The 25,470-nt window shown below is 43.0% G+C and overlaps 1 protein-coding gene across 5 annotated transcripts in view; it reads right to left on the bottom strand.

Annotated features, from left to right (window-relative positions):
* The window catches only part of LOC119896995 (WD repeat-containing protein 87-like), a 92,743-nt gene that overhangs the window by 49,733 nt on the left and 17,540 nt on the right, over positions 1 to 25,470 (bottom strand). For 4 of the 5 annotated variants that reach the window (XM_038710497.1, XM_038710496.1, XM_038710494.1 and 1 more), the window contains one exon: positions 11,726 to 12,157. In XM_038710497.1, the coding sequence (XP_038566425.1) occupies positions 11,726 to 12,157 (432 nt within the window). Of the gene's footprint in view, positions 1 to 11,725; positions 12,158 to 12,329; positions 12,568 to 25,470 lie in introns of those variants that run through there. The other variant, XM_038710498.1, reaches the window with a different exon arrangement.

Raw genomic sequence — 25,470 nt, forward strand, 5'->3', positions numbered from 1 at the left:
GGGTTCTACTCCCGCTACTTCCTGGTCAGGAAGAAGACGCGCGGTGTGAGGCCCATCCTGGACCTGTCACTGTTCAACATGCCGATTATGGTGAGACCTTTTCGCATGTTAACAGTAAAAACAGTTGATGGAGTGTGTGCACCAGGGAGACTGGCTCTCTTCCATCTACCTGAAGGACACGTACTTTCATGTGTCCGTCATTCCCAGACACAGGAAGTTCTGCGGTTTTCATTTCAGGGCGCCCAGTACCAATACAACCGCCTGCCCTTCGGTTACTCCCTGTCCCCGCGCACTTTTTCCAAGTGTGTCGAGACGGCCCTGGAGCTGCTGTGGGCTGCGGTCTGGCATCAGGGTCCTATTTTACCTGGACAACCTGCTGCTGCTGGCGCCGTCCCGAGACGAGGCGGTGGTGCAGACGGCTCAGCTAGTCGCACACCTGTCTTACCTAGGCTTCACAGTGAACTGGAAGAAGAGCGCTCCTCTCCCCTCCCAGAGACTCACCTATTTCTCCGGAGAGTGCGGCTCTCTCAGGAGAGGGTGGAGCTGCTCCACCATGTTGTCCCACGAGCGGCGGTGGCAGCTCTGTCGGTCATGAGGCTCCTGGGCCTCATGTCGGCGGCTCACGTGGGCCGTCGGTGGTTCCCCTGGGCCTACTTCACATGAGGAAGCTGCAGCGGTGGTTCATCCGCCTGCGTGTCAACCTGGTGAGACAGAGATGGCGCCGCGTCTCCGTTCCCCTGTCTGTGGCCCCGGATCTGGCCTACTGGCGGGACCTCCTCTCTCTCTCTCGGTCGGGGTCACGTCCCATATCTCGGTCTTCACAGAAGCCTCCCTGATGGGCTGGGGCGGAACCTGCCTCTCTCAGGTGGTGGGTGGTCTGTGGCAGGGCCGCAGGCCTCTCCACCTAAACGCTTGTGCTTCTCTCTGTGTGGAGGGTGATCCTACACTTTTCCCCTCTGCTAAGGGACCAGCACGTGCTGGTCCGCACCTACATAAACCGCCAGGGCAGGATGCGCTTGGCGCAGCTACTGGGTCTGGCCAGACGGCTGCTCCTGTGGGAGCGCACTCACCTGCTCTCCATCAGAGCAGAATACATCCCTGGCGTACTGAACAGAAGGGCGGACATCATGTTGAGGGGAGGCCCTTGCCCAGATGAGTGGTGTCTCCATCCCGATCTGGTGGCCCAGATCTGGCTCCGGTTCGGCAAGGCAGAGGTGGATCTGTTTGCCAACAAAGAGAACACTCAGTGCGCACTTTGGTTTTCACTGAGCCCGCAGGACGGCCCCCCATTGATCCCACGCCTCCTGGATTGCCTGCAGTTTTTATCCTTGGCGGTGATTCTGGTGGCCCCGGAGCGCGCCAGTGTGTCTTTGTTTCCCTGTCTGGATGTAGGAGAGGCCCACGCTATGGGTGGGCATAGACTAAAGTTCTCAGTGCCGCGCAGGCGCACGGAAGGGGTAAACCCAATAACGATAGCCTTTGAGGGCTGCGCCTATTCTCATAGAATCTGGGTTACAGTACGTAACCCCCGATCTAAGACTTTGTACACAAAAGGCCTATTTCTCTAAAATATTGTTCATAAATATGTCAAAATCTGTGTTAGTGAGCACTTCTCATCCGCCAATAATGCTGCTTGATGTGGCACAGATGTTTTATTGTGATGACCCCAATAGAATTTCCACATGGCCTGGTTAGGGCTATCCTTGTCAGTGGTCACATCAAGTATATGTAGGTCTATTGATGCTGCTCTCTGTATGATTTCAATAATTATTGCCCTGTATTCTGCTCCTTTCGTAGAATTGCCACTGAAATGATATGACACCACTTGCTTCCACCGTGTTGTGTTTCCAGCCAACATAAACACACAAGCATGTATTGCTACTCCCGTGTGACCTGGTAAAAGACTTCAACATACAGTTTACCATAAAGCATGTGAAGCTCAACACTTGGTGTGACTGCCATTTCCACTTAGGTCTTAGGTCTCTCTTTCATGCTCTGTCAAACCATTTAACTTCAGTTTGGGGCAATCAAAGACCTCTGACAACACACCAGGCTGAGATTTAATACACTGCATCTTTCTTTGCAGAGTTTTTAATCCTGGCAGGGGAATCTGCCACTCCTGCAGGGTCTGATATCCTGTTGGACCAGCAGCAAAGTGGATTTTTAACAACTTAATGGTGTCATTGTTCCATTTCATTTCTTTTGTGGTTAGTCTGCCTAATTCCTTAATTTGGTCTTTTGAGAATGTTTTGTTGATTGTAATGTCCCTGATTTGCATTTTCTTTTTCAGAGTTGCATTTCCTTCCTTATGTTTTGAGGTTCTGCTTTTGCTTTTTTGGTGATGATTTCTTGTCTCTTAAATTTTTTTCCCTTAGAGCAGATAGACTGGCTGCTGGCTGATTGGATTGTGTCACATCTCCCTGTCCATCCTCACTAGCCATGTCCCCCCTTTCTTCATTCTCACTCTCTCTTCTCTCAGTCTCTGCATCCTTTCTTTCTTCACTGTTCTTTTCTTCTTTACTCACACTTTTTGGGACTTCCATATTACAGATCCGGGGACACATCATGGTGCAGGAGCCCTCCTTTTTTTCACTACAGGACAAAGCACAAAGATGGTGGGAATAGCATCTGCTTTCAGCCTAGTCTTGCCCTTTTTTGGTTCTGACAAACTGGTCTGCCTCAAAATGTGCCTGCAGAGTGACTTGTTTTTTTTACACACCTCAGGTTTATCTGCCCACATTAATATCTCATTGTGGCTGAACGCGCCACATTGGTGAACACTCAATACTTACTTGATATGTTTACACTTATTACTTTGTACAAATTCATATCTCATCATCATCAAAGTCCCTGTGTGTGAGAACTGTTTGAAATAATTTAAAGAAATCACTAACAAACTATCTAGTAACAGATGCCGACATCAGCAGCAAAATCTGTTACTGATTAATACGTATGAAGTTCCAAAACTTAACAATCCATAACTTTCCCATTCCCAAACCTATAATGTTCACAAGAAAGGCTCAATTGTGCGCAACTTGACTTGTTGTAGACTTGGCAAGACAGTTCAGAACTGAAGAAGTCTCTTTGATGAGAGGTGAAATGTTATCTACAACCATGTCCAGCTGCTCTCCATTCAACCTTTCTTGGATAACCATGACCTGGATGACTGAGAATTGTTACAGATACGTAGGTTTGTTTAAAACTTTCTCTCTCTGTTGTTCTCCCTCTCACAGCACAAAAATCACAGGGGGATGCAGTCGAGCCCGAAGATTATCTGCAGTGATATTTTTAATAAACCAAACATTAAGCCATTGATGTGTTCTTTCTTTGTAAAAAGAAAAGTACAAATGCAGTGTTTAATTACCTCACATTTTTTGTTGTTAGCCTCTTTAGTGATTGTAAGGTTGCTCCTGTTGACCTATAAGTGTTGCGGTGGCAGCCCGGCTGACGGTGAGTGCCCTGTGCTCTTTTGTTTCTTTTTTACTTCGTCTCACATTTCTTTTTTCTCCCCCGTGTCTCCTCGCCTCTCCCTCTGTGTGTGCTCTCTCCCTCTCCGCCCCGGAGCCCGGCTGATGACCCACACCTGTGTCTCGTCAACCTCCACCTCCGCCCGCCACACCTGCCGTCAGCCTCATCTTCAACAGTATTTCTACCCCAGTTCTCCACTCTATCTTTGCTTGATCGTCGTCACTCCAGTCCTGGTGCCACTTCAACGTTCCAAGCTCTCAGATACTCGCTCCCTCTCCACGGACTTTGCCCCGTGCCCCACAGCTGGCGCTCCCTTTTCCCGTGAATCCCAGGTCTCTCACCCAGACAAATTCTCAGCCATATAGCTGGGCTGCTCCGCGACCGGGCCCTAGCCTGGTACGCAGCGGTCAGCGAGGGTTAGCCCCACATCCTCTCCTCGTACTCCTCCTTTGTGGAGGAGATGCGGAGAGTCTCGAACTCTCCTCTACGCCTCCCTCTCCTGGGGGAGCGCGACCCTCTCTCTCGGGGCCCTTATCGACACGGGCGCTTTCGGATCAGGAAATTGCTCGTCAGCTCAAGGTCCCCCAGGTTTCTCTTGACGCCCCCCTTCACGCCACGGGCCTTAATGGCCAAACCCTCACCACCATCGCATTCCGCCATTAGCCCTTGTCACATCCAGGAACCACCACGAGTCCCTCGCCTTCCACCTAATCTCCTCCCCTGCTCCTCCCCTGGTCCTCGGTCTCCCCTGGTTAGCCACCCATAACCCTAACATCGACTGGTCACGGGGGAAGATCAGGAATTGGAGCGCCTCCTGTCATGCGTCCTGCCTCCTGTCTGCTTGAGCCCCCGGTAATCCTCCCCGGCCTAGCCCACCTCCCCTCCCTCACACCTGTCCGGTGTCCCACATGTGTATCACGATATTGCTCTAGTTTTCAGCAAGGATCAGGCTCTGTCGTTACCCCCCCACCGCCCCTACGACTGCTCCATAGACCTCCTCCCGGACGCGCCTCTCCCTTCAAGTCACCTCTACAACCTGTCGCGTCCGGAGAGAGAGTCTGTGGAGCAGTACATTAAAGACTCTCTTGCTGCCGGCATAATCCGCCCCTCTTCCTCTCCGCTAGGGGCTGGCTTCTTTTTTGTCGCCAAAAAAGACCAGACCCTTCGCCCTTGTATCGATTACCGGGGGCTCAACGCCATCACCATAAAAAATAAGTACCCCCTCCCGCTCGTGGACTCCGTCTTCGAGTCCCTCTCTCGGTCCACTATTTTCACCAAATTAGATTTAAGAAACGCTTACCACCTGGTGCGGATCCGAGAGGGGGACGAATGGAAAACCGCCTTCAAGACCCCCCTTGGTCACTATGAGTATTTAATCATGCCCTTCGGCCTCACCAATGCCCCCGCAATCTTCCAAGCGTTAATCAATGACGTCCTCCGAGACTTCCTCCACCGCTTCGTCTTCGTATATCTGGATGATATCCTGATCTTCTCTCGCGACCCTGCCAAACACGTCGAGCATGTCCATCTGGTTCTGCAGCGGCTCCTGGAGAACAGACTCTTTGTCAAAGCCGAGAAATGCGAGTTCCACACCCCTGATGTCCAGTTCCTTGGTTTCATAATCGAGGGGGAGCGCCTCCGTGCCAACCCATCTAAGATTCAGGCGGTTGCAGATTGGCCAACCCCCACCTCCGTTAAACAGGTACAACGCTTTCTCGGCTTCGCAAACTTCTACCGTCGATTCATTTGCAACTTCAGCACCGTCACCGCCCCCCTCACCTGCCTCACCTCCTCCTCGGTCCCTTTCATCTGGTCTCCAGAGGCCGCTGCAGCCTTCTCCCACCTCAAGACCCTGTTCACCTCTGCCCCCATACTCACCAACCCCGACCCCTCCCTTCAGTTTGTGGTTGAAGTGGACGCCTCGGACGTGGGCGTAGGCGCCTGTCTTTCCCAGCGCTCCCCTATAGACGCCAAACTCCACCCCTGCGCCTTCTTTTCACGCCGGCTGTCCCCCACGGAGCAGAATTAGTCCGTGGGGGACCGGGAGTTGCTGGCTATCAAACTGGCTCTGGAGGAATGGAGGCACTGACTTGAGGGAGCAGAGCACCCCTTTCTAGTCCTCACTGACCACAAAAACCTCTCTTACATCCAGACCGCCAAAAGACTGAACTCCCGTCAAGCCCGGTGGGCCCTGTTTTTCAACCGATTTAACTTCACCCTCTCCTACCAACCCGGGTCCCGCAACACCAAGCCAGACGCTCTCTCCTGCCTCCACTCCCCAGACTCCCCTTCAGACCCCCCGACACCATCCTGCCTCGTGCCTGCCTCGTCGCCTCTGTAGTCTGGTGGAATCAGCCATTCGCCGCGCCCAGTCCACCGACCCGGATCCCGGTACCGGTCCCCCTAACCACCTCTACGTCCCCCCCAAGTGTCCGCTTCCGGGTCCTCCAATGGGCGCACGCCTCCAAGTTCAGCTGCCACCCAGGGATGGCTCACACCCTCTTCCTGCTTCGCCAGCGATTCTGGTGGCCCGCTATGGACAAGGACTGTCGTGCCTTTGTAGCAGCCTGTGAGGTGTGCGCCCGTGCCAAACCGTCCCACCAACCACCAGTCCCCGGTCGCCCCTGGTCCCATATCGCCCTGGATTTCGTCACTGACCACAGTCATCCTGACAGTGGTCGACCGCTTCTCCAAGTCCGCCCACTTTGTCCCCTTACCCAAACTCCCCACCTCTCTGGAAACTGCTCGCCTCCTCATAGACCATGTTTTCCGCCTCCACGGCATCCCCCTGGACATAGTTTCTGACCGGGGCCCCCAATTCACCTCGCAAGTCTGGAAGGCCTTCTGACGCGCATTCGGCGCCACCGCTAGCCTCTCCTCAGGTTATCATCCCCAGACCAACGGGCAGACCGAGCGGGCCAACCAGGACCTGGGGGCGGCGCTCAGGTGTGTAGCATACCGCAGCCCCACCTCCTGGAGTTCCCACGTCCCCTGGATCGAGTATGCCCACAACTCCCAAATCTGCGCCGCCACTGGTATGTCTCCGTTCATGTGTTCCCTGGGTTATCAACCCCCCTTGTTCCCATCACTGGAAGAGGAAGTTGCGGTCCCTTCGGCACAAGCTCATCTTCAATGCTGCCGCAGAATCTGGAGGGAGACCAGGGCTTTGCAGCGCACCGCAGCCCGCAACTTCCAGTTGGCAGACCGCCACTGGACCCCTACCTGCCGGGCAGCAGATCTGGCTTTCCTCCAAGGATCTCCCCCTACAGACCTCCTCGAAAAAACTCACCCTCCGGTTCATCGGCCCTTACCCCATCGAGGCCATCATCAACCCCTCAGCTGTCCGTCTGACCCTCCCTCCTCACCTGAAGGTCCACCCCGTCTTCCATGTCTCACGAATCAAGCCCGTTTCCACCAGCTCCCTCTCCATACCAGCGGCGGCGCCCCCCCCTCCTCGAATAATTGATGGCCACCCAACCTATTCAGTGCGCCGCCTCCTCGATGTCCGACGTAGAGGCCGGGGATACCCGTACCTGGTGGATTGGGCCGGCTACGGTCTGGAGGAACGTTCCTGGATCCCCACCAGCCAAATCCCGGACAAGTCCCTCCTGACAGACTTCTACCGGGCCCACCCTGACAAGCCGGGGGGTCCGCCTGGAGGCGTCTGTTAAGGGGGGGGCCCTGTTGCAGTGGCAGCCCGGCTGACGGTGAGTGCCCTGTGCTCTTTTGTTTCTTTTTTCTTCGTCTCGCATTTCTGTTTTTTCCCCCGTGTCTCCTCGCCTCTCCCTCTGTGTGTGCTCTCTCCCTCTCCGCCCTTATCCTGTGTACAGGGTCGCAGTGCTTACTGTTTCTTTTGAATTTAAACTATTAAGAACTTCAGTAGAGTCTGAACAAATTACAACTCTCTCAGGCCTTACGTCTTCTATCTATTGTAATCCAAAATTCTAACGACAATTTCTTCTGCAAATACAATAAATTTATTATTAATCATTTTGCATATGACTATATAAAACTTTGGTATGTATGCTCCTGTTCCTGTCCACTCCCTGGATCTTAATATGCCTCTGTAAACAGTGGCATATAATAATAATAATAATTCCTCTTCACATAATCTTGAACCAAATATCCGTTCCTTTTGATCCATTCTCTCTTCAAGTCCCCATAAGGAAATGGAAATATCGATTAAGGAACATTACCCCACACAGTATTTGCTCCATAATCTAACCAATATAAACTTTATTCTTCTGCTAATTTATTAATATCCCAACCAAATCCTTTACCCATTACCTTACTTTTTTATATTCAAAACAAACACACAACATTTGTTGCAGGTTGTTCCTTTCCAGATCCCTTTATCTTAACCCAATGTGCCATTGACATCTTTAAACATGTCAAATACCATAATAGGAGTTCTTTACTGAGTCTTAGAACTGTATACAAACCCGATTCCAAAAAAGTTGGGACACTACAAATTGTGAATAAAAACAAAATGCAATGCTATGGAAGTTTCAAATTTCAATATTTTATTCAGAATACAACATAGATGACATATCAAATGTTGAAACTGAGAAAATTTATCATTTTAAGGGAAAAATAAAAATAACAGTCTGCAAACGTCTGGGGACTGAGGAGATAAGTTTAGGAATAGGAATGTTGTCCCATTCTTGTCTAATACAGGCTTCTAGTTGCTCAACTGTCTTAGGTCTTCTTTGTCGCACTTTTTCCCTCTTTATGATGCGCCAAATGTTTTCTATGGGTGAAAGATCTGGACTGCAGGCTTGCCATTTCAGTACCAAAATCCTTCTTTTACTCAGCCATGATGTTGTAACTGATGCAGTATGTGGTCTGCCAAAATGTGGTCTGTCATGTTGGAAAATGCAAGGTCTTCCCTGAAAGAGACAATGTCTGGATGGGAGCATATGCTGTTCTAGAACTTGGATTTACCTTTCAGCATTGATGGTGCCTTTCCAGATGTGTAAGCTGCCCATGCCACACGCACTCATACAACCCCATACCGTCAGAGATGCAGGCTTCTGAACTGAGCGCTGATAACAACTTGGGTTGTCCTTGTCCTCTTTAGTCTGGATGACATGGCGTCCCAGTTTTCCAAAACAAACGTTAAATTTTGATTCGTATGACCACAGAACAGTTTTCCACTTTGCCACAGTCCATTTTAAATTAGCCTTGGTCCAGAGAAAAGTTGGGATTATGAGATTTGTAAATTATTCCATTCCTTTTTTACTCATAATTTGTACAGTGTACCAACTTTTTTGGAATCGGGTTTGTATATACAGTATATACGCAGTGTTGGGCAGCAGCGTCGCTACAAGTAGCGGCGTTACTAGCTTAACTACATTTCCCAGTAGCTTGGTGGTAGTGTCGCTATTTTCTGAATCAAATAGCTTTTCAGTAAAAAAGCTCTTTCTCGATTCCACACACGCTACATTCATTTAATGTAGAGTAGCTGGTAGCTTAGCTCACTACATTTTCCAAGTAGCTTGCCTAACTATATTATAGTTATATATATATATATATAAAACCGGAAAAAAGCAACTGCAGCCGCCTTGCTTCCGCGAGGTGTTACTTTCATGTGACATGGTGATGTTTTGCAGTGCCAGTCAAAGTTGGACATATGTTTAACCAGTATGCCTTATTTCAAGTCCAACATGCCAAAAAATTCCAGCTGTGTAAAAAGGAAGTCACAAATGTAACCTGACCCACAAATCAACAGTAGGTGACCCTCAAATGTGCTAAACTGTTTTGTGTGTAGAAATAGATCCACAAATGCGTAATTAACACTTTGTATGTGAAAATAAAAAATGTGTGTACAGAGTAAGATTTGCATTTTTGCTAATTGCACTGTATTTTTGTGGATATAATTTTACACAACTACTGGTTGCAACTTACAGGTGTCTTAGGTTGTTACATAGCAGATAACAAAATAAATGAGCACTGGTGAAAGAAGTATTCATATTGTGTAAGTAGAATTAACACAGTAATTTACAACCTATTCAAAATGTAATTGTACTTCTTTTATGGCAAAATAAAACTGACATCAGTAACCTTCAAATGTAAAATCTGACTTCTTAGCTTTGTTTTGATTATTTGCACAATAAGAAAAACAGAAATGCATAAAACAGAAAAACAGTAATTGCAGTGCAGAAGAGAAATTAAGAGTGAAAGGTTTATTCAGAGACCTCCCCCATTTCACAAATAAAAAAAGGCATTATTACTCATCGAAAACAAAACACAATGAACATCACATAGCGGAACAATATCTGTATATACAAAACACACAAAGAAGACTAAACAGCAGAAATAATAAAAAGAACACAGAAAAGACAGACAGTCAGTCTGTCTGTAAAGAAACAAAATACAAATCATCTGGACCTTGGGTTACTTAGAGAATGGATCACAGTGTTCATCCTGATCAAGGCAGCTGCGTCAAACAGTCAACCGAACAGAGAGGAGAGACAAAGTCTGACCTATTGTTTTAGAGTGTCACAGGATGTCACCTTTGGCTTACTGCAGCTCAGCAAATGACCCCGGGGAACCGGTGTGATATTAGCTTTAATGAAGGAATAAATATTGTTCTGCATCAACCAAAACAAGCAACAGTCTCCCAGAAGCAGGCAAGCATGCACAGCATGCAACGTGGGTTTGTTTGGGTAAATGACAACATGGTGGACAGGGCTGCAAATATTTTTCAGTTGTTCTAAAAGCTAAAAGCTAGTATTTTGGTTTTTAAAAGAGCATCTCTTGTAAAAACACGACACATTGTTCTGCTGTGGTCTGTGTGCAGACTGTATACACCCACTGCACATGATAACACTTTATGCAGATTATTCACCCAACCAACATGTTGTGCATTACAGTTATTCATTTAGCTGACGGTTTTATCCAAAGTGACTTACAATTGCTATATATGTCGACACTGGAGCAACTAAGAGTTAAGTGTTTTGCTCAGGGACACATTGGTGTATGTGTCACAGTGGAAACTGAAACCAACTCTCTCACACCAAAGGCATCCGTTCATTTAAAATCCATCACTCGTGGATTTAGTTGTAAAACAGGAGAAACTCTGCAGACTCATGTACAAGACTATTCTGTATTTATGTCAGTTGTTGGGCTCATTGTAATTACTGTTTTTAAGACTCATCTGTATTAATGGGGTAACTGCATTGACTTATATAATAATATATAATTAAATAACAGCTTTAATGTGATGCACATTTGATATGTCTAAAGAAGGTAGCTGTTTTTATTTTTATGTTTTTGCGAACAAAAAGTTAATTGTATTTGTGGTCTTCAATATAAAGCTTGGTTTCAGTGTGTGTATCACTTTAAGCACATTTAACAATACCTTGATACTACTGATAACTGTGATGACTTCGGTCACTATAATTTTGAAAATAAATTTTGCCTGTATGAAATCTTCTGTGCTGTGCCAAATTAGACGCAAAAGCATATATTTTCACGCAGAGCTACAGCTTCTCACCAGTGTGGGTTCTTACGTGGCGTTTTAAGTGACCACTAGTTCTGAAATCTTTTTCACATGTTTCACATTTATACGGCTTCTCACCTGTGTGAATTCTTACGTGTGTTTTCAATGCTGAAACATTACGGAATCTGTTCCCACAGGTCTTGCAAAAGTACGGTTTCTCCCCTGTGTGGGTTCTTATGTGGAGTGTCAAGCTGTAGCTAGAACTAAAATCTTTCCCACATGTATTGCAAGAATACGGTTTCTCACCTGTGTGGGTTCTTGTGTGGAGAGTCAATCCTGAAGGGACAACAAATCTTTTCCCACAGATCTTGCAAAGGTACGGCCTCTCACCAGTGTGAGCTCTTCTTATGTGAATTTTCAGCCTAGTACTCTCTATAAAATCTTTTCCACATGTTTTGCAAGAATATGGCTTCTCACCTGTGTGGATTCTTATGTGGTCTTTCAAGTGACTAATCCGTCTAAAAGTTTTCCTACATGTTTCGCAAGAATATGGCTTCTCACCTGTGTGGGTTCTAATGTGATCTTTCAAGTGACTGTTGGTTCTGAAGAATTCCCCACATGTTTTGCAATAATGTGGTTTCTCATCTGTGTGGGTTCTTATGTGAGCTTTCAAATCTGATCTGTTTCTGAATCTTTTCCCACAGCTGCTGCAAGAATATGGCTTTTCATCTGTGTGAATTCTCAGGTGTCTCTGCAAATCTGACTTATCCCTAAAGTATTTACCACATGTGTCACATTTGAAAGAGTTTTTACCTGTGTGAGGATTATGGTGAACCTCTGACATGGTAGACTTGTTTACATTGTTTCTGTGGCTTCTGCTTTTGTGATCTTGATTCTTTTGTTCTGGCTCTGCGTCTCTAGTTGATCCTGAGTCTTCATGCTCGCCTCCTTTCTGATCTTGGCTCTCAGCTACATGACAGCTGTGAGAGAGGAGCTGGTGGTCACTTTTCAGTTCTGCTTCACTGTGGTCTCTTTCCTCATAAGTAGGAGTCAACATAAAGGTATCAGTCTCCTGCTTCAGTACAAGCTGCTCTCCCTCCTGACTGGTACAGAGTTCCTCCTGTTCCTCTTTAATCTGTGGAGGCTCTGGGTCCTCTTGGTCCAGACTGGAGTTCCTCTCCTGAATACAGAGCTGCTGGTCAGCCAGAACCTCCTCCTCCTTCCAGACATGTTGCTGTGGGAGCTCTGGAGGGACAGAGAACAGAAGGAACAGGCTACTACTGGGATGGGAAAGAACAAGATGCAGACATGCGAGGAAATGAGCACCAGTATTTATTTCAACAATTTGGATTTTGTTTAAATTGAGTTTTGTGTAGCACTTATGTAATTAAAAGCTTAATTTTTAAGTTTTACACACCTATTCTGTGTAACTTTACTTCGGGTTTCCAAACGATATCCAGCAGTCTGCGCTGACGATCGATCTCTTCTTCGTACTCGACGACAGTTTTTATAAAAACTCCGAATATTTCTTCAGCAGCAGCAGTTAGTCGCTCGTTGACAAACTCTCTCAACCACTCAACTGAAGACATTGTTAATTAATTACAAATGAAATAATTAGAGGTGCTACGACTACAATAAAGCCTTCCAGCGAATTCAAACGCGCTTGACGCTGCCGCTTGGTTTGTTTACTTCCGGTGGATGTCACACTGTTAAGTTCCGACATTGGAAGTGCGGGAGCTTTTCGTTCCGCTTTCAACTGATGGCATTTTATTCCTAGCTTGTGGACCGTTACAATGTATACAGTATATTTACTCCATTAGAGTTATCTATACGTTAGTTGAGGATTTCGCTTCGCTTTGAACTGGTTAAATTGAATGAAGTGAATTTCGGACTTTCTTTTTCTTCTTCTCTGATTTCATGCGGAACAGAAAACCAACATTTATAATAGCATACTTTCACCTACTTAACCGTAACATCGGGGCTTTACATACCTCAGCACCTGCCCTTTTTCTTCCTCAAGAGGAAGTGCTTTTTTCTGGGATGCTTTTTAAAAAAAAATGTATAAATGAATATACAGTATATTTATTCCCGTTTCCAACAGATTCCCTGTCAAACAAATGTATTTTTTGGGGAAAAAATCTAAATAGGCTATCAGGTCGGAACATGAGACTCTCTCTCTCTCGCTCCGCGTCTCACGGCGCAACCAGAGCGCAGCGCACAGACAGACAGCAGCCCCTCCAGCTTCTCTCCCGGCACTGTTTTTCTTGACTTGTGTGGAGGTGAGTGGTGATAAACAAAAGACTAAACTACCAGTGCCTCGAGTTCACCGCTAATTAAACAAAAGACCATATAGGCATATGTCTTGCTAACGCATGACTCATGAGCTGAGCTAGTGTAATAAGTTAGCTAAGGCAATATCTCATGGCCATACAACCTAATGTACTGATGGAGACGCTGCAGGTGAACACAGTAACATTTGTGTCTAATAACATCATCACTATCGCCACATTGATATGCAAATGAGGCGTTAACTAATTAAAATGCGCCAATTTTTACACATTTGACAAGTCATTGCAGTTGAATGGGATAAAGAAAATAACTAAAGCATATCACCACAGAACTTCCCCAGTTAATGACTTACATTAAGAGTATTTTCCTCTGAAATGTGCTTTGTAAATATGCAGATTAGCTTGTTTTGGGTAATATAGAATAAATCTACAGATGCAAATAGAGGTTAGTAGGCTTAAAACCAACACCATCTAAAGGTGTATTCTTGAAGTTTTATTTCCATTAGAGTAAAAGAAAAAAAAAAACTCTCAAAATTGACCACTCCATGAAAAAGTGCCATTAAGAGCTCCTCATCTAATAACTATCCATTCTATTAGTTTGTTGTATGCTGATAGATCTTTACATGATGCCGACAGCCCTCTCTCAAATGTGAAAGTCCATGTCACCATCAGTAGTTGTGTGTGGGTGTGCGCGTGTGCATGGTAAATGTAATATAATAGCGATAATAATAAAGTATTTGATCAACACATTAATGCATTCAGGCAATTCAGTATTCTGTTGCTTGGCTGTGTGAAGCTGAAGGTTATCTTTACTTTGGCATCTTGCTTGTGAAACAAAAAGTATTTAAATAACATTTATTATAATTATGCCTGCAGCCCAATGCCACAGTTTAGTGTGAGGATTTATGTGAAGTGTTCCAATGTATTCCAATAACATCAAATGAATTGAAACGATTTATTGTGTGAAAAATAAACAAATTATTAATTTCACATGTCATTTATTCTAAATATATATTTGAAACTAGTAGCATAGACATGCACATTGTGGCATAGTTTGCTTTGAGACTGTGGTCTTTGTGTGAACTGATTATTTTGTAGAAAAGTAAAAATGTTGAGTTAATATATTTGTCTTGTTTTTAAAAAAAGCCTTTTCTCACTTGAGCCCCTGTCCACCAAAATGTCTGTGCATGTACCTGCTCAGGCTTCAGCTATGGCCTACCTGACAATCTAATCCTGATTTAATCTGACTTTAATCAAATGAAAGAAAGGTTTTATAAAATTCCCTAATTTTCTCGAAGAATTTAGTTAACCTAGTATGTTTGAATCTTGAAAGAAACACTTCACCTTAAACAATTTCTATCTCTTGTAATAGTTTCTCCCTTTGATATGCGTGTCCCACTCATTTCAGCCACGATTCCCTCACTGCCTTTGATGATTTGACCTCAACTTTTCAAAGGGAACTTTCATTATTTCATTTAAACACTCTGTTTGCAGTCTTGTCTGCTTTCTCATTACCCTCCACATGAACATGAGCAGAAACACACAAAACAAAAACAACAAAATTGCAAACCCAGCGCTGTTTTTCAGCGTTCTTTTTATTATTTCTGCTGTTTCTGTTGTTAATTCTGATAAAATGAGCTCTGTACAGTGAAAATACATGATAGTGTCGGCATAAAATTACAGTTATCGGTATTCAACACTATGAGTGATACATTCAACATCCGTCATTTCGGCAGGTACGCTCGTTGAGGAATTTTACAGCCACCATTTTCTTTCACTCGCTTCGAGCATGAAGAAGAGAGATTGGTGAGTACAACATAATTAATTATCTTCTTGTTGTTGCTATTTTGTATTAAAATGTGCATATGTTAGCTTGTTGACCTAAAGTTAAGCTAGCTAAACTCTTTTTGAAAATAGTTTTAAGCTGTTTGGGTCAAGCATATCATTAAAACATGTTTAATCAGACATGGCTGCGTGTCCGTTTTTTGTCAGCTAAAATCTGCGCGTCTTTTCAGTAACGTTAACATTAATCACTTGATAGTATTGATTTGTAGCAATCACGACCACGAGGGTGCCCACTCAAAAACTCAAACTTCAGGTAAGTAAATTTTGGCTGAATTATACCTGTTACGTTTCCATAATGCAAACGTGATCATGTATAGTCTATCCATCCATCCATCTTCATCTGCTTATCCAGGGTCGGGTCGCGGGGCAGCAGCTCCAGCAGGGGACACCAGACTTCTCTTTCCCGAGCCACATTAACCAGCTCTGACTGGGGGATCCCGAGGCGTTCCAAGGCCAATGTGGAGATATAATCTCCCCACCTAGTCCTGGGTCTTCCCCGAGGCCTCCTCCCAGCCGGACGTGCCTGGAACACCTCCCTAGGGAGGCGTCCAGGAGGCATCCTTACCAGATGCCCAAACCACCTCAGCTGGCTCCTTTCAACGCAAAGGAGCAGCGGCTCTACTCTGAGCTCCTAGCAGATGGACGAGCTTCTCACCCTATCTCTAAGGAAGACACCAGTCACCCGCCTGAGGAAACCCATTTCGGCCGCTTGTACCCGTAGTGTAGCTGATATTTCTTACCAAAGGTATTTCAGTGTCCTCGGTTTTCCTGCTGATGAATATCTCATATGATATATGACTAACCATGTAATTCAGACTGAGTGGAGGCCAATATATTTTACAAATTAAATAATTATGTTGTCTCTTAACCTCATCACTTAGTGAGAGAGAAGTTCTTGATCCCTGTGGACAAGATCACTGTGAAAGATGAGTCTGGCACTGAGGTGGATGAATCTGTGTTTGCAGAATTATCCACAGTGGAAGGGATTTGTTTTGTTATCAAGGACAGTCGTGCCAATGGTAAATTTTAAAAATTGCTTCATTTCACATTGCATTAATAGGAGTGCTTATTTCAAATGCATCCATTGCAATGAATTTATTGCCTTACAACCCTAACCCAGTATTAGAACTAGCATATGAAGTATTAAGACTCCTGTTGGAAACAGGTTTAACTTGAAGTAAAAATTGATAGCTTAAAAAACAAGGAATGTTTTTATAGCACCAACTAGGGCATAGTTTTTAGCTGTTTGTGGACATTCATAAATGGCCAAAGCAGATGTTTTCTTTTGAATTAATAACTGTTCAGTCTGGACAGATATAAGCAGTTTCTTGCATGGCTGGTAGCAGGAGTCATGCCCAGTTTTTCATTCCAAAATTTGATCCACAACTACAGTGCAAATAAGGTGAATTGTTCATTATATCTTTTATTCTTAGATTCAGGAAAATCTCAGTCGTCACCTCCATCCACACCACTACCCCATCCAGTGGGAGTTTCCTCTCTGTGTCCAGCAGCAGCAGTGACAGTGAAACGTCAAGACATCCCAAGCGAATTAGAAGTGATGAAGAGGCATTGCAGAGTTCTTCAGCCAGATATGTAAGTTTATCATCAAATGTCTACATATGGATAGTTTAGATCATTTCTAAATTGAAATTATTGTCACATTTATGAATTATTTAATGGTTTTAATTTTAAAATAAATAAATGATTGCCTTTTGACAAACAATAAGATACAAAAAGAGCATGACGTTACTTTCAGAACATTCTGGACTACTTTCACTTTGAAATTTGGGTTGAGTTAGCATTACCAGCATGGTATAATGATGATGTCTGAAACTAGTGTGCTGTACTAGGTTTACATTAAAGTTATATTACAGTAGGGCTGGGCAATAAAACAATAATGACAATTATCGCAATCTAATTTTCCTCATTAACAATATAATAAATGTTCGATATATCGTCAATAAATATTTGGTTTAATTCATTTGAATCACAAACAAATTAGCACTTAATTTTTCTATTAAAATACTTATTTTGTTGAGGAAATTTTTTACTAATATTTGTTGAAAAAGATTTTATCATAATAGTTTTGAATGTTCTCCCTCAGATTTGTTCAGTGATCCACTGTTCAAGTGTTTGTCACATTTCTGACCATAAAGAAAAATTTAACCACATAAATAACCATCTGGTTTCTTGAATTTTTACTCAGGAGCAAAAATCAGCTTTTAAACTAGAAAGAAATAATTATTTGACATTGATTGTGATAACTATCAATTTCAAATGATATTAAATGTTTTTATCGTGATAACATTTTTGGGCATATCACCCGGCCCTATATTACAGTCAATATACCTGTGGGAGGAAGGAAATATTTTCATCCTTTTTTTTTATTGTTTTATTTTACGTGTTAGTCACGTGTTTTATTATTTGTACTCATGTAACGCTGAAATGGTTCCTCCTTAATAACCCAGTAAATTCAGCTATTGATAGATGCTGCACTGTTCGGTTGACATTCTAATTTCTAATGTCATTATCTGTTTAGTTGATAAAGCAGATTCTGCAGACAAAACCAGGAGGGACAACAGTGCTTGAAGAAAATTAATCCGCGATCTCACATTTTCTGATGGTGTGTCAAGCAAGCCAGACACTCTTTGAATTTCCTTGAGAACTTTTCAAAGTAAAAGCTCTCACTTAAACATGACATAAAGTACTGCTGCAAAAACGTTCTCGCGGTTTTATTTTGTTTAGTTGTTGAAAGCATGGAGGAGTATGTCAATGAAGTTCATGCAAATCTTAAAGAACAAGTGTTAAGTACAGTGCCTGCTGATAATCCCAGTAGAAGTGCAGTGGAAGAATCCATTTAGTGAGTTAAACACAAACTCAAAATGGACAAAGTATTTTAGATTGAAATGTTTTTTTACAATGACTTTGAAACATCAAATCCACTAGGGTCCAAACAAGGAATTCATAAGCTTGGATGTTTATATTTTACACTCTGCAATTTACCACCACGTCTAAATTCATCCCTGATGAATATCCATCTCATTTCTTTGTTTCATTCCCAAGATGCAAAAAAAATATGGCATTGACAAAATACTTTGTAGAAGATGTAAAGGTACTAGAGCAAAATGGAATGAAAGTGTCATTTTGTGAACAACCTCTTTATGGCACCATTGCACAAGTAACAGGTGACAATTTAGGTCTTAACTTAATTCTTGGTTATGTGGAATCTTTCACTGTGAACTACTACTGCAGGAGGTGTCTTATTGACAAAGCATCTGCTCAAACAGTGTTTAGTGAAAATGATCCACGTGTGATGTTACGCACTAAATTAACCAATGAGGACCATTACACTTATCTCTAGTACAGCAGCGTTCGTTCATACTTTCATCAGCTGATTTTACTCGCAGATCTGACAATGTTCTGACGATATATGCTGCATTGTTGAAAAATGCTACCGTAGCGCAAATCGATAGCAGAGTCTATGGAGTCGCACAGCCCTATCAAAAAATTCTACCTTATGTGTTCCCATTTCCAATCCCACAAAGGTATAACTCTGTAAGTATTATGACGTCTTCTGTTTTTTGATTATGTGTATTCTGATATCTGACTAATATCCCCTATCAAATAATGCTCCCACTACAGAATCATTTTATATTGCACCACTACTCACTCCGTGTGTACTGTACAGAGTTGGGGAACATGTTGAAAAATTATATTATGCCATCTTTATTTAAGATATCAGGGGTAGTGTATTCTGATTGACTAATAAATATTTTCTTTTTGATATTGCTGATGATCAGCCACTGTCTCGACGCCATGTCCAATAGCAGTGATTTATGGGGGTGGAAACAGACCACGCTTGTGGGTCGTGCGCAAGCGCAGAACCGCTAAGTAGCACATCTCGATAGGTAGCATAAATCGACAGAATGTGCCCTTTTGCCCTTAGACGCCCAAAGTGCCCTTTTGTGAATTACAAATTTAATTAATTAATTATTTTGATATTATATTATATATGTAAATATTATATTTATAATAGGTCCTTTTGTGAATTACAAATTTAATTAATTAATTATTTTGATATTATATTATATATGTAAATATTATATATTTATAATAGGTCCTTTTGTGAATTACAAATTTAATTAATTAATTATTTTGATATTATATTATATATGTAAATATTATATATTATAATAGGTCCTTTTGTGAAGGCCTGCCGAATCAAACTATTAGTAAAATGAATTAATAATAATTTCGCAGAAAATAAAATGACCCACATTATGACCTTTCACCTGAGGATCTCATCCGTGACGAGCCCTCCCGTTCACACAGTTAGTGATTCAGCAGCTCTGACTACAGGACGCCTGCGATTCCCGCGGTAAGAGGGGTTTGCTGCAACGTGCTTGTTGTGGGTTGTTGGATGTATTTTACAAGAAAGACACAGAGAGCAGCACAGTAGTTATATTAGTATATTGCTGTGTGTCGCCTGTAGAAGTAACGTTAGCCACCGACTGCGCCGACAGCTAACGTTGCTTCCACACACAGATAAACAAAGATGCTCTGTTGACTTCGTTCTTGCTGTTTGAGGGAGAAAAGTTTCACAGGCGTTGCGAGGTATTGTATTTTTTATGTAATTTGACTAAAAACCTTTCACTTGAACTAGGATTATTACAGTAACTTAATAAAAAACATAGTGTGCCTTAAAATAATTATAAAAACTTTGGTAAAACAGGTTTATTTTCCTCCGAATTATAGCCTACTTATCAGCCCTTTTTAAAATGATCATTTAAATCAGAACAGTATTTGAAAAGATTTAATAACAAACCTCTTATATGAACTAAATAACTGGAAATACATGTAATGTAATGAGTCAATATAAAATATATAAAATATTCCTGACATCAAAGTAAAGAATGAAGAAGAAATGTACCTATATAGATTTCAGACAAAGGTATGAAATGTTAATGGGCCAAAAGAATGAACACACACACACACACACACACACACACACACACATCTTTTTAGATTTATGATTAGACATATAGTCAATCAAAATCTAAATATATCTCAGATTCACAATGCAATATAGAAAATCATATACCAAAACTGTGTCACAGCATTTGTTGATGTATCGATACAGAAGCATCTGTATATGCATATAATCAAGAAATATATAACAATATATTTCTGTATCAATATTTTGAGAACCGCCCTATTTAAATCCTTGTTCCATGTGCCCCTTTAATACTTTGAGCATCCAAAGGTCTCTGCACGGCCCTGGTCTTAGGGACTTGTCGTTTACTACGTTTTCTTGTCGTCTCTTCGGACTAAAGACTCAGAAATAATCAGTCTCATGTGACTGAATGGAAATGACTATAAATGATGTAAAAAGTGTTTCTTCATGACGGATTCTCTGACTTTGTCTCCAATAATAATAAAGGTTATGGAAGAAAGTTTTGTGGGGTTTTTGTTGTTCAGACTTACAATAAACTTAGAGATTTTAACTAGACGTTAAATCATAAAACAAATCAATTATAAAACTTTGCAGTGATACACTTGAGTTTAATGTGTTATCGTCATGATGCATCAGATCAGTCCAATCAGCTGCAAAGTCCAAGGAATATTACGCCTTTCCAATAAGAGGCCGTGTCGGTCTGTATAAGATTTCTGCCGAAGAATCCCCTTGTGTATCCTTGCTCAGCAAGCACCTAATGTGTACCACTGAGATCTGTAAGTTTGAGAGCAGTTTACTAGCGACACCAGCAGGTGGCGGTAGCAACATTGCCTCCCATGAGTTGACATTACGTCAAAACCCTGTGACACCCCGTCGCACACTCCCCTCTCTTACCATCCTAGAGAGGGACGTCAACAGACTGTTCAAGAGGCAGAAACCCCGCAAAGCAGCTGGGCCATACTCTGTCTCCCCATCCACCCCGAAGCACTGTGCTGATCAGCTGTCTCCGGTGTTCACAGACATTTTTAACACCTCACTGGAGACATGCCATGTGCCAGCCTGCTTCAAAGCCTCCACCATCATCCCTGTCCCCCAAAAACCAAGGACCACGGGACTAAACGACTACAGACCCGTCGCCCTGACCTCTGTGGTAATGAAGTCTTTTGAGCGCCTTGTGTTGTCCCACCTTAAATCCATCACAAACCCTCTCCTGGACCCCCTGCAGTTTGCCCACACAGCCAACAGGTCTGTAGATGATGCAGTAAACGTGGCCCTTCACTTCATCCTCCAGCACCTGGACTCCCCAAGAACCTACGCCAGGATCCTGTTTGTGGATTTCAGCTCTGCTTTCAACACCATCATCCCGGCCCTGCTGCAGGACAAGCTCTCCCAGCTGAACGTGCCTGAGTCCACCTGCAGGTGGACCACAGACTTCCTGACAGACAGGAAGCAGCATGTGAAGATGGGAAAACATGTCTCTGACTCCAGGACCACCAGTTCCCCTCAAGGCTGCGTTCTTTCCCCTCTGCTCTTCTCCCTGTATACCAACAGCTGCACCTCCAGTCACCAGTCTGTCAAACTCTTGAAGTTTACGGTCGACACCACCCTCATTGGGCTCATCTCAGGTGGGGATGAGTCCGCCTACAGGTGGGAGTTCGACCATCTTGTGACCTGGTGCAGCCAGAACAGTCTGGAGCTCAGTGCTCTGAAGACAGTGGAGATGGTCGTGGACTTCAGAAAGAGCACAGCCCCACCCTCCCCCATCATCCTGTGTGATTCCCCAGTCACCACTGTGGACTCCTTCCGCTTCCTGGGCACCATCATCTCCCAGTGGGAGCTGAACATCACCTCCCTCACCAAGAAGGCCCAGCAGAGGATGTACTTCCTGCAGGGGCTGAAGAAGTTAAAGCTGCCAAAGACAATTATGGTGCACTTCTACACCGCCATCATTGAGTCCATCCTCACCTCCTCCATCACCATCTGGTACGCTGCTGCCACTGCCAGGGACAAGGGCAGGCTGCTCTGCAGAGAAGGTGATTGGCTGCAATCTTCCTTCTCTTCTGGACCTGTACGCCTCCAGGACTCTGAGGCGAGCAGGAAAGATTGCAGCTGACGCCTCCCATCCCGGTCACAAACTGTTTCAGACTTTCCCCTCTGGCAGGAGGCTGCGGTCCATCAGGACCAAAACCTCTCGCCACAAAAACAGTTTCTTCCTGTCTGCAGCTAGCCTCATCAACAAGGCCCGGGTCCCCCACTGACACTCCCCCCTTGCAAATGATACAAATGTCTCTGCACATGTAAATATCACTTCATGTCATATCATGCACGAACCTGGCACATTGCACATATTGGTTGTTAATCTGTTGTTAATTGTAAATCGTTGTTGTTCCATTGTTATTTTTATTATTATTACTATTTTAATTGTTTTATATTGTCAGTAGTATAATTTTTCTATTCTGTTATTCTTATATAACTTGCATTTTTTTTTTATTACATAATTATATATTTCTACATCTATTTATGTCAGCTGTATGTCTGCGTGTAGCACCTTATCCCCAAAGCAAAGTCCTTGTAAGTGTAAAACACTACTTGGCAATAAAGCACCAGACGTAACGTTGTTCAAGTCAGCTGCTAGCCAAAAAGCTAAAGGAAGAACAAAGGAGGCGTTCTTTCCACAGCTGTAAGTACTGTCATTAGGCCTAACTTAACTGTGTCACACTCAGAGATGCAAGAACATTGTCTTCCGTAAACGTTGTGAGACCAGAAAGTTTCAACCGCTAAAAATTTTGTATTAAAGCATCTGCTAAGAAACGTGAAACTTAGCCTGAAAGAAACTCCGGCAGCTACTGCCAGTGAAGAATCCACTCGGCAGGAGAGTTGCGTTATTTAAAGTTTTGTTTTTGTAAAAGCACAGAATACTTCTCTTATAAATGCATGTGCAAAACTACGGTGGCTCCGAGGGCTCAGTAAGGGATATTTTTTTGAGGACTACTTAGCGTTTGCTCGCATTACCTCGCAATATGTTTTTCATCCCCTCGCAATACTTTTGCATTCCCTCGCAATACTTTGGCATTCCATACTTTGGCATTCCCTCGCAATACTTTGGCATTACCTCGCAATACTTTTGCGTCAGTATTTATATACACAAAACACAGGATCCATAAACAGCAGAAATAAAAAGAACACAGAAAAACAAACCTAGAAGTCAGCTGACCTAAATCATGTTGTCTGTCACTCAAGTCACTTGCAACACTTCCAAAAGACAGCCAGTCAGTCTGTCTGTAAAGAAACAAAATAAAGATCATCTGGACCCGGGGTTACCTAAAGAAAGGATCACAGAGTTCATCTTAATCAAGGCAGCTGCGTCAGACAGTCAACCGAACAGACAGAGCAGAGACAGGGTCTGACCTATTGTTTTAGAGAATCACATGTCGTCACCTTTGGCTTACTGTAGCTCAGCAAATGACCCTAATATGATCTGGGGAAACCTCTACGATATCTCTCTAATAAAGACAGCAATCTCTCTGTGTGTTTAAAATCCAGCATTTGCATTACATTTATTCATTTAGCTGACGCTTTTATCCAAAGCGACTTACAATTGCTAGATATGTCAGAAGTCGCACGCCTCTGGAGCAACTAGGGGATAAGTGTCTTGCTCAGGGACACAATGGTGGATGTGTGACAGTGGGGGATTGAACCCAGGTCTCTCACACTAAAGGCATGTGTCTCATCCACTGCACCATCAACACCCTCTCGTCAAATTAGTTCCAACAGGAGAAACTCTGCAGACTCCTGTACAAGACTATTCTGCATTTATGTCAGTTGTTGGCCTCATTGTAATTACTATTACTGTGTCCTTAAGACTCATTTGTATTCACAGAGGTCAAGTGAAAAAAAGGGCCTTTTTTTGTAAACAAAACATTAAATATATTTACACAACTCTGACTTCCTTGCCAATTTATTTTAATTTCCTTACACTCATGCAATTGTTTAATACTCAACATTGTTCTACTAAATAATCAGTTCACGGAGAGACCATGGTTTCTTTAGTATTTAATAGGTTAATCACAGGAGCAGGCGACAGCAAAGTAAAGTATGCCACAATGTGCATGTTTTCTATGCTACAAGTATATATTTAGAATAAATGGCTGCACCAAGGAGGGGGACATAGTTTCACTAATAATTTGTTAATTTTTCACAAGGCAATAAATCCTTTAGATTCTTTTGTTCTAATTGGAATACATAACACTTCAAAATAAAAAAAATTGCTAAATGAGTAAATTATCTTCCGCTTTACACAGCCAATCAACAGAACACTGAATTGTCTGAATACATAGATGTATTGATCAAATACATTATTATTATTGCACTCAGAGCACGCGCACACACACTAACTGATGTTGTCAAGGACTTAGTTTGACAATTGAGATCAGAAATATAAATTTACTCTTTTAGGCAGGACATTGTTCACGTAGTCTTCAATTTTGAGATTTTATCTATTTTGCTTCCATATTTTCTTGTACTGTGACCTCTAAGCACCCCAGAAAAAGGGCACTTTCTCTCCAGGAAGACACAAGGCTGGTGCTTGAGCCCCTTTTGTCTATGTGTGCATGTGCCTGTGTATTCATGTAATAGTGCATGGGTTCACTGCATTTACTTATATAATAATATATATTCATGTCTACATAAAGTATTGGTTGTTATTATCCTTACTGTTTATGCAAATTTTATTGTGTATCAGTACATTTTGATAATTTTCAGCACATTTTATCAATACTGTGATAATTTTGGACACTATAATTGTGTCCAAAAATTTTCACTGTTTCATTGCTACTTGCCAGTATGCGAGCTTCTATGCAGTGCCAAATTAGACGCAAAAGCATATCTTTTCCCCTAGATCGTATGAGGCTACGGCTTCTCACCAGTGTGGGTTTTCATGTGGACTTTTAACGGACCACTAGTTCTGAAATCTTTTCCACATGTTTCACATTTATACGGTTTCTCCCCTGTGTGAATTCTTACGTGTCTTGTCAATGCTGACATGTTACAGAATCTTTTTCCACAGGTCTTGCAAACGTATGGCTTCTCACCTGTGTGGGTTCTTATGTGTGCTTTCAATGCTGAAGCAACAACAAATCTTTTACCGCAAATCTTGCAAAGGTACGGCCTTTCACCTGTGTGAGCTCTTCTTATGTGAATTTTCAACTTAGCATTCCCTATGAAATCTTTTCCACATGTTTTGCAAGAATATGGCTTCTCACCTGTGTGGATTCTTATGTGGTCTTTCAAGTGACTGCTAGTTCTGAAGCCTTTCCCACATGTTTTGCAAGAATATGGTTTCTCACCTGTGTGGATTCTTATATGAATGTTCAAATCTGATGTGTATCTGAACCTTTTGCCACAGCTCCCACAAGAATATGGCTTCTCATGCGAGTGAATTCTCAGGTGTTTCTGCAATAGTGACTTATACT

This window comes from Micropterus salmoides, unplaced genomic scaffold (assembly GCF_014851395.1).
Source record: "Micropterus salmoides isolate LMB-PRFRI ecotype aquatic unplaced genomic scaffold, ASM1485139v1 Ms_hic_scaffold_11, whole genome shotgun sequence".
Classification (NCBI taxonomy): domain Eukaryota; kingdom Metazoa; phylum Chordata; class Actinopteri; order Centrarchiformes; family Centrarchidae; genus Micropterus; species Micropterus salmoides.